General features: G+C 34.0%; 1 protein-coding gene across 1 annotated transcript; it reads left to right on the top strand.

The window, feature by feature from the left end:
* The first annotated feature begins 5,947 nt into the window (after positions 1-5,947).
* Positions 5,948-9,652, top strand: LOC104220046 (G-type lectin S-receptor-like serine/threonine-protein kinase B120). Its single transcript, XM_009770844.2, has 7 exons — positions 5,948-7,437; positions 7,663-7,773; positions 7,866-8,080; positions 8,174-8,384; positions 8,500-8,737; positions 8,841-8,988; positions 9,132-9,652. The coding sequence occupies exons 1-7, from the start codon at positions 6,138-6,140 to the stop codon at positions 9,438-9,440; spliced, it is 2,532 nt and encodes an 843-aa protein (XP_009769146.1). The 5' UTR covers positions 5,948-6,137; the 3' UTR covers positions 9,441-9,652.
* Positions 9,653-9,701: the final 49 nt, after the last annotated feature.

Below are 9,701 nucleotides of genomic sequence, written 5' to 3'. Positions count from 1 at the left end.
TTATGTATAATGTGAAGCGTTAAATTGCGGAACTATTGGATGGGTGTCGGTATGAACACCATAAGTATTTTTCAGCTTTTTGTTAATTTTTTAGTTTGAGATCGCATTCAAATCAAAATTGGTAAATAGTCAATATGAGAAATTGATTTAATTTTGGAGGGGGAAGGGTTAGTAAAAATCTAGATTTTAATTTGCAAATATTGGAATAAAAGCAATTTGAGTTTTTTTTAATCTTTGAATCTTGTTAATAACTAAGATCCGCAAGTATTAGGCCAATAATTTCGTAGAATCAGCAGGCTTGATGCTTTTAATGTGTGACTCAACGTAGCAAGGTTAAGAACATTAATCCATTAGATGTGAGCTTGAGCAAGATGAATCAACGTTTAAGTTTAATAAACTATCTGATATGGTTAAATCTAGTTTCAAATGGTTGTGAATAATTAATTCCAATAGTTTTTATTTATTTATAATAACGCGAGCTTTTAATCTAGCTATAATTGATTTCTTTTGAATATTAGTTGGCGAATTTAGTATTTTATTCACAATTTCGAATTTTTATTTTTTTTTTAATAAAATTCCTTTCCATAAATATTTGTATTAATCTGGCAAGTAGTATGTTACGTTTTTTCTTATTTTATTAAGCTCGTAATTAATTAGGATTTTCTTTCTTTATTTTAGAAGACTAATTTTAATAGAAAAAATGTAGTCATTTTAGGATTGTCCATTTAAAAAAAATAAAAATGAGATGAGCTTCACCTAGTAAAACGTATAGATTGCGGGGCCCTCACAAATGTATGTATTAATTACTTAGAACTCGGAATCGGTTGCTTAGCGAAATTCACGTTTTTTTTTTCAAAAATAACCACGCGCTAGTCGTTTTAGGCACACATTTTAATAATCTTACCTTCTTAAGCCCGGGTGTGCATTTCATGTGACCCAAATCCAAATTCTAAAACATTGAATAAAAATGTGTTCCGGATTGCGAGTGCATTTCATGTAACGCAATCCAAAGATATGTTTTTGAACGATGTTCACATTCTTAAAAAAAAAAAAAAAAATTAATAATAATAAAAGCGGCTAAAAGTTAAAATTTGCACATAAGTTCATAATCGTATAAAAAAACCCCCCGATATTTAAGCTAAATATGACAGTGGAGCGACCGTGCTAGAACCACGGAACTTGGGAATGCCTAACACCTTCTCCCAGGTTAATAGAATTCCTTATCCGGATTTTTGGTTCGCGGACTGTTAACAAAGTCATTCTTTTCCTCGATTCGGGATTAAATCGGTGACTTGAGACATCATAAATCTCCCAAGTGGCGACTCTGCATTAAATAAATAAATCCCGTTTCGATTGTCCTTTAATTGAAAAAACTCCCCTCCGAGCCCCTTTGCGGCGGCGCGGATGAAAAAGGAGGTGTGACATATATTAAATATACTTTTAAAATAAATATAAGATTTGGGCAAAATTCGTCAAACCTATACCGTCAACTCAACTTCTGCCTTATGTTTTGTCATCCGAACCACTAAACTACATAATAATCTTATTTTGGACACGTTTTATACGACCCTACAAAAAAAAGTTTATTCAGAATCATCCAAGTTTGACCTTGAAAGCTCAGAAGTTTGTCAAAAAGCACAAAGATGGATCTCATCTCTTCTTCAGTTATGACCTTTAAAACTACATTTGTTTTCTTAATATGTAATTAAAATTTTGAAAATTGAGTTAAATAAAACGATAGACTATCCAAGTGGCACATTGTTTAGTAGTGCCAGAGACGAAATTTGAAGTTAATGGATTCGGAATTTGATTTATTCGGATTCTAAATTAATAATTTATATATATTTAATGAATTTTTAAAGATAATACAAAATTTGGATCAAAGCTACTTGTTTTAGCCGAAACCTGTCCGAAACTTTTAAAGACAAATACAATGTACATAAACATTCGTAAATTGGAAAGCATGGGCCAATTATTAAGAAAACAAAATACTCAAGCTTTCTTCTAGTAACATGTAAATTGAATTTTTTTATTGTATATGTTGAACTGATCATCCCTGATTATTTTTTATAAAAATAAGTTTGCCCAGTCAACATCTGGGCTATATTTGCATTATTGCATAAATCATCCCTGATTAAAGAACCCTCATTTCCCCTAAAGAAGAAGTTACCTTACTTAATGAGGATTTTGCTTAATGACCATGTTATTGCATAATTAATTTATTTTGCGCTTCTGTTCCACTTTTCTCGGATTTTTATTGCTAGAAATTCATGTCGAGCTTATTCCCTCTTTGTTTTTACTCTTTTAACTTAAAAGTCATTTTTAGTCAACAAATCTCACACGAGAAAACACAGAAAAGATGAGTTTTTCTGGCACATCCTTTTCTTCCCTTATTGTTTTTTAGTGTATCTTTTTCACTTACCAATACTCCGAAAAACTGGGTGAAAATATAAATACAAAAACACGTGAATGGAAAGTTTGTGTATTACATTAACAGCTTTACCCCGTCATCTTCAAGAAAGTAAAATGAGTGAAAAAAGAGATGCTATTTTCATACTCGTATATACAGGGGTGGAGCTAGCCTTCTGCTTAGTGGTTCGACTGAACCCAAAATTTTTTGTGCAGACTCTACATTTATTTTGTGAAATTCATGGAATATGTACAAATTATTATTTTCAAACTCAGTAACTTAACAGAACTAGAATTCCAAACTCATAAGCTTCAAATCCTGACTCCGCCTCTACGTGTATATGGTCCTATAATGTGCTATTAGTCATAGTTTATGACTTATTCATGTGTGAACATGAGGGATTGTTGTTGCCACATGTGGAAAGTTGAGGAGACTAAAATAAAGAAAAAACCATTACCAGACAAATATAGATTAGAGAAAATTCTTTATTTTGACAGAGTAATTACGTGGAAATAACAACTGAGACGCACGTTGTTATTCAATCCTAAATCTAAATTTAGTGAGACCATTTGCAGAATTGCAGTTAAGTAATGTTCAGCAAGAATAAAGTAATAATTAATAGAGTTGCGCAGATCTAAAAAAATATATTATAATATTCATCAAAGAAATAATTACGTAAGAATCCACTGCGCAGATCTGAATTTATCATATTCATCAGGAGGAAAAAAGAGTGTATTATTTAAATAGGAATTGAATAAAAATATATAGGAACAGAAACAGCAATCTAAAACGAGATGGTTCCAGATCTGATAATACTCCTTTGGAACACTACTGTAATTGTCATTTTTTCTTCTATCTTTAAATTTATTCTTTCTTTATCCCATTTCCTTTTTTTTTCATTCATAAAAACAAGCACCATCTTTACATGTGTAGCTGCTGACGAATATTTATTTGAAAAATATGAACTCTCTTCCTCTTTCTTTTTTTCCTTCCTTCTGTTTTTGAGTGTTTTCCTTTTAATTGTTTAAGTGTTTTTGTAACAAACCTTTTCATATTTTAACAATTTTTCCCAACAGTATTAATATATTGATTAAAAGTCAGCTTTGCAGTGGAGCTGATCATCTTTTCATTCCAAAAATTAAAGTTGAATACATCCTCTTCTTGGTTTAACCAGAACCATAAGGGATAAGGAAAGAGTAAAGGAATTCATCCACTCCATTAATAGAAAAAATGGGGTCAACCAATCAGTTGTTAGTGTTTTAGGACCAAAAAAAGAAATTAAAAGAAAAATTGTTTATCAAATATCTAGAAAAATAAAGAAAAAAACTCTGAGGTTCTTTACCTAATCACTTAAGTGCAGAGGCAGATCCAGGATTTTGGCAGGATGAGTGCACTATTAAGAAGAGGTGGATCCAGAATATAAATTTTATGGGTTCAATCCTTAGTTCTTACGATTGCGTATCCATTGCACTTTTGGAATTATAAGTTCAAAATTATTATTTTTAAAAAATAGTAATTTTCTTACATCTATATCTATTTTTCATGTTGAAAATATTGAGATCAATTGAACCCATGGACTATATGCTACATCATACATTGCTACTAGTTTTAATATACACATTTGTTAATCATATAAGATTTTACGGCAACAAAAGAAGAATAGGAATTTCAATGTGTGAAAATTTTAAAAGAATAAACCAAACAAAAAAAAAAAAAAATATAGAGTACTTAATTAATACGCAAAAAATAATACCAGACACGCCCATCTCCCGTGGACGTCTACTTCTAGAAAAAAAAGGAAAAAACAATAAGATTGACATATATTTAAATATTTTAGAAAAAAATATAAGCATTAAGCCATTACTATTATTTAGGGCCGAAAGCATGGGTTCACGTGCCACACGGAACCCTAGATACGCCCATGCTTAAGTGTAGTAAGCAGCAGGCCGTTCATTGTATTATGCATTGTGTTGAATTCATCCCTTTGCTATTACATGAAAGTGATTTGGTCAACATATCTCACATCAAAAGGAAAAACAAACTTGATTTTCATTGTGCAAGATTCTTATACCCTAGCACTTATTCTAGGAGAAATTTAAATGTAACCGGAGGGAGTGTCATTTTCAAAGTAGAATGTTGCAACCCACCTAAATTTTGAAGAATAAATGTGAATAATGACACAACAAGTAAACCTCAAATTTCACCGCTCGACTCTTATGTCATGTGAAACCATTTGTAATCAGTAAGTAAGAGCAAGCCATTTCAAAAAGATAATAATTAATTCATAATCTGACGAGCAGATCCGCATAATCTGATTATCTGCACTTATAGTGCTTGTTAGAGAACAAAACACGTGTGGTTGGAAAGGAGAAACTTATTTTCTTTTAAATATCACTTCTTTTCGGAGGGGACGAGTCTTCAACGTCATTTACAATGTTGAAATTAAGAAAACGTCATTTTTAGATTTCTTATGTTTAAAAGATAAATCTATTATGTATAAAAACAAATCTTTCATATATATATAATATATATATATATAAAAGAAAAAAGATAGGATCGTAAAATTAAAAACATGTTTATAAGGATCCATAAAAACATTTTACCCGTAAAATTGACGCTTGACCTCGAAATAATCTACATTTACTTTCCTAGAAAAGCTCAACTTATGGCAAAAAATCTACATGAACCCCACTTATTAATTAGTTTTTCCCGAAACCAAAAGTGGCAAACAATTCCTCTGCATTCCCCAAAAAATCTTCTTAAAAAGAAAAAGAAAATTGCCTTCAACTAAAACAAAAGGGACATAACATAAATTTGAACAGAGGAAATAGTAAATTCAATGTAAACATATCACTATATCAGTTTCGAAATGGAAAAAGTAGCATAATACGACATAACAGAATAGGTCCTTTTGACCAAAGAGCTCCGTTGCAACCAATGTATAGTTAAAATGGAACTCACGCTTACAAGGAGAAAAAAATACTCACTCCGGTCCATAATAAATGATCACTTTACCTTTGACACACCCATTAAGGAATTACGAACTCCTAGAGAGAGAAAATATATTCACTAAATTAACCTTAATTAATTGTTACTTTGCCACATTGAAATATGTAAACAAAGGCAAAATTTTGGAAAAATAAATTAATTCTTTCTTGATTATGTAAATTGACACTTATTTTGTTCCAAAATAAAAAAGTAAAATAGTAAGTTACCGTGGATGGGAGTGAATAGTAGTACGAATTATTAAATTATTTAAAAATTAATAAGTTGATAGCAAGTAAACCGTTACAATCAATTGATAGTATAAAATCCTACTATTACAGTGTTCCTCTATAATTATAGTGCATTTGTCTTTGCACACGTTTTAGTTAAGATGCATATATTGAAATCAAGGTCTTCTCCCTTGTGTTTTATTCTCCCACCTAACATAACATAAAAAAATCACAAGTGCACTTGTGGGGCGCGCAGAGGGTGGCTAGTCAGCAAAAGACTCTTCAACTTGTTTTCCACAAAGTACTTTTCAGGTCAATCTTTCTCAGCTCTAATATTATTCCTACTTAGCCAACCAATCCCCCAGTGATCAGAAGTTTCTTCTTTCTTTTTGTTTTCTATTCCCCTTTTATCCTCTTTTGTTTAACCACCATTTCTTCATCCTCTTCTTCTTATTCAGAATTCATTCAAGTTCTCCATTCTTGAATTTGGTATCACATTTGCAAATGCTTGAATGGCTGCTAGCTTTAGAGTTTCCGTTTGGTTCGTCGTCTTTTTCCTTCTTTCTTGTTTATCCTTATTCTGTTCAGCAGATGATAGAATTACAATAGGAGAGATTCTAAAAGATGGTGATAACATCACTTCTAAAGAAGGGAATTTTGTGTTGGGGTTCTTTAGTCCTACAGGTTCTAGTAAAAGGTATCTTGGTATATGGTACGCTCATGTAACAGTACAGACAGTTGTTTGGGTTGCCAATAGGCACAAGCCTGTCCCCGATAAAAATGGTACTTTTTCAATTGACCAAATTGGGAATTTGGTTGTTAAAAATGGACATGGAGATTCACTGTGGTTGAGTAATGTTACAGTCGCGACCAAAAACTCTACCGCTTGTCTCTTGGACAATGGCAATCTTGTCATCCTTAACAATGACAAGAATGCTGCGAGGTTAAATACGGAATTGTGGCAAAGCTTCTTGCATCCTACAGACACCTTTTTACCTGGGATGAGAGTTTTTGTGGAAAGACAAAGTAAAGAGCATAAAGTTTTCAGTAGTTGGACAAATGAGAGTGATCCTTCACCTGGAAGGTACTCATTGGGGGTTGATCCTCGTGGAGCACCTCAAATTGTTATCTGGGATGGATCGGATAGACGCTGGAGAAGCGGACATTTTGATGGAGTGGAATTCACTGGTGTTCCTAATGTGACTAGATCTACATTATTTTCTGGTTTCAAAATTAACAACGAGGATGGTAAGTCGTTCTTCACTTACACTGCTTCGGACACATCTTTGTTTGTGAGGTTCCAGATTGATGTGACTGGAATTGAGCTGCAACAGAGGTGGGACGAAGACAAGGAGCAATGGAGCACGTTACAATCTATGCCATCGGGTGTTTGTGACCTGTATAACTTTTGTGGGAATTTCGCGGAATGTCATGAACAAGTATGCCTTTGTGTAGAAGGATTTGTACCACGTGTTGAGGAGCAATGGCATGCTGGGAACCGGACAGGAGGATGTATTAGGAGGACAGAATTGGAATGCAGGAAAAGTAGCAGTGTTCCGAGGAATGATAATGCAAAAGATGATGGATTCTTGGCTGTTCACAAAGTTAAATTGCCTGATTATGCAGATATTATTGCAGATGCACAAAACACAGACACGTGCAGAACCAAGTGCCTGAACAATTGTTCCTGTAATGCTTATGCTTTTGTCAAAGGAATCAATTGCATGATATGGACTGAAGATTTAGTTGATATAGAGCAGTTTGAGGAAGGTGGGAACACTCTGTATGTTCGCCTTGATCCTTCTGAATTTGGTAAGCACATTATTTTCTGCTGAATCTTTTATTTGTGCAATTATACAAATTTAAATCCAAAGTAATTGTTCTTTTGTACAAAGACTCATTTCTTGTTTGTTTTCGTTAGTAGCAAGATCAACATTTTAAGCAGATACTTCTTTTCCTTCCTCGAGTTTGAGAGTTTGAAGAACGATTAGCCTTTCTAATTTCTTGATTTTCTCCTTTGACTATCTCTTGAAACAGGTAAGAATAACAGGACGATCGTAATTATTATAGTATCAGTTCTAGTAGCTCTAGCTTTGGTTGTTATGGCAGCTGTTTGGCTAGTATGTAGATACAGGGCCAGAAAACGAGGTAAATTTTGATGCAGCAATCTTTCTGACTTGGCTAGCTGCATTTGATATGTGTTCCATGTTGTACTTATAACTTCGACTTCTAATTTTCAGAATCCAAGAGGATCAATGAAATTCCCAAAAACCATCTAGTTAGGAGCGGAGAGTTCTCCGCTGACTTATCTGGACCGGGCGACCTCAATGCTGAAGGGCATCAAGGAAATGGTTCAGAATTAGCATTTTTCAGCTTCAGCATGGTGGCCACAGCTACTGACGACTTTTGTCTTGCAAACAAGCTTGGGCAAGGGGGTTTTGGCCCCGTTTACAAGGTAAATTTTCAATCTTGATGGATTATTCTGTGTCAATTAGGACGTATATGGCCTTGTTTTAGACTAAAGATAAGTTATTTTTCCTCTCCTTAGGGAAGGTTACCTTGTGGTCAAGAAGTTGCTGTAAAGAGGCTTTCACAAAGGTCTGGACAAGGGGATGAGGAGTTCAAGAATGAGATCACTCTGATAGCAAAATTACAACACAGAAATCTTGTTAGGCTTTTGGGTTGCTGCATAGAAGGAGAAGAAAAAATTCTGCTTTATGAGTACATGCCCAACAAAAGCTTAGATACATTTTTATTTGGTAAGTTCCTGAAATTCTATCAAAAAAATTGCTTATGCTTCCTTATATTTTCTATAGCAACACATCTCATTGAGACAGATCACTAACAATTGTAATGGCTGTTAAACTTTGGCAGATCCTGCTAGGAAATCCCAGTTAGACTGGAGAAAACGCTTCAGCATTATCGAAGGGATTGCCCGAGGGCTACTATATCTCCATAGAGATTCAAGACTTAGGATAATCCATAGGGATCTAAAGGCTAGTAACATTTTGTTGGATGAAGAGATGAACCCAAAAATTTCAGACTTTGGCATGGCCAGAATATTTGGAGGAAACCAAAATGAAGCAAATACAAACAGAGTTGTAGGCACATAGTAAGTATCATTTTATTTTAGGTCTTTTTAAGAGACTCTAATTTCCATTTTCTTGTTCCTGGAGCTAAATCCATTTCATCTCATACCTTGTTGCTAAACACAGTGGATATATGGCTCCTGAGTATGCAATGGAAGGCCTGTTCTCTGGCAAGTCTGATGTCTACAGCTTCGGAATACTATTGCTTGAGATTATATCTGGGCGAAGAAATACAAGCTTTCGGTCGGATGAGCATTCAGGCATTATTGGATATGTAAGTCTGAATAATTTTCTCCACTATTTCAATATTTTTAGTCCAGAACATGCTGTCCGAATAATGGGGCTAATTTTCTTGTGTAATTGAGCAATGACAGAGTGGTCATCTTTCTCATATTTTTCTGGTGGAAAATATTTCAGGCATGGGAGAAGTGGGACGAAGGTAGACCAATGGACCTAGTGGATCGTTCAATATGGGATGGATGTCAGCATGATGAAGCATTGAGATGTATACACTTGGCAATGCTTTGTGTTCAGGACTTGGCTGTTCACAGGCCAAACATGTCTTCTGTAGTTTTGATGTTGGAAACTGACAATATGAGATTGCCCTTGCCTAGGCAACCTACTTATACCTCAATGAGAAGATCTGTTGATGCAGATATGTGGCATGGGAATCAGGATTTGCCATCCTCAAACAATGTCACAATCAGTGTACTAATAGGTAGATGATTGTTTAATGCTTGATCTTTCTTACATATCTGCTTCATTTGAAGAGAATAGGATCAAGTAATGTAACTTTTTTCAAGTTATACTTGGAAATATGTTCATAATTTTGTGTTGGCTAGGTATACTTTATTAGACCATGTGTACAGTAGATGGTTCAGCACTTTAAGAGAGATAGATATGTTCAATCACTATATATGAAGTTCTTGAATTTTGAATATGCTCCCCAGTTACTCTTTTTTCTCCCCCTCCCCCAACCCCCAACTG

The sequence above is a fragment of the Nicotiana sylvestris genome, chromosome 2 (genome assembly GCF_000393655.2).
Source record: "Nicotiana sylvestris chromosome 2, ASM39365v2, whole genome shotgun sequence".
Classification (NCBI taxonomy): domain Eukaryota; kingdom Viridiplantae; phylum Streptophyta; class Magnoliopsida; order Solanales; family Solanaceae; genus Nicotiana; species Nicotiana sylvestris.
The sequence above is the reverse complement of the archived record's forward strand: the minus strand, read 5'-3'. Positions and strand labels throughout refer to the sequence as shown.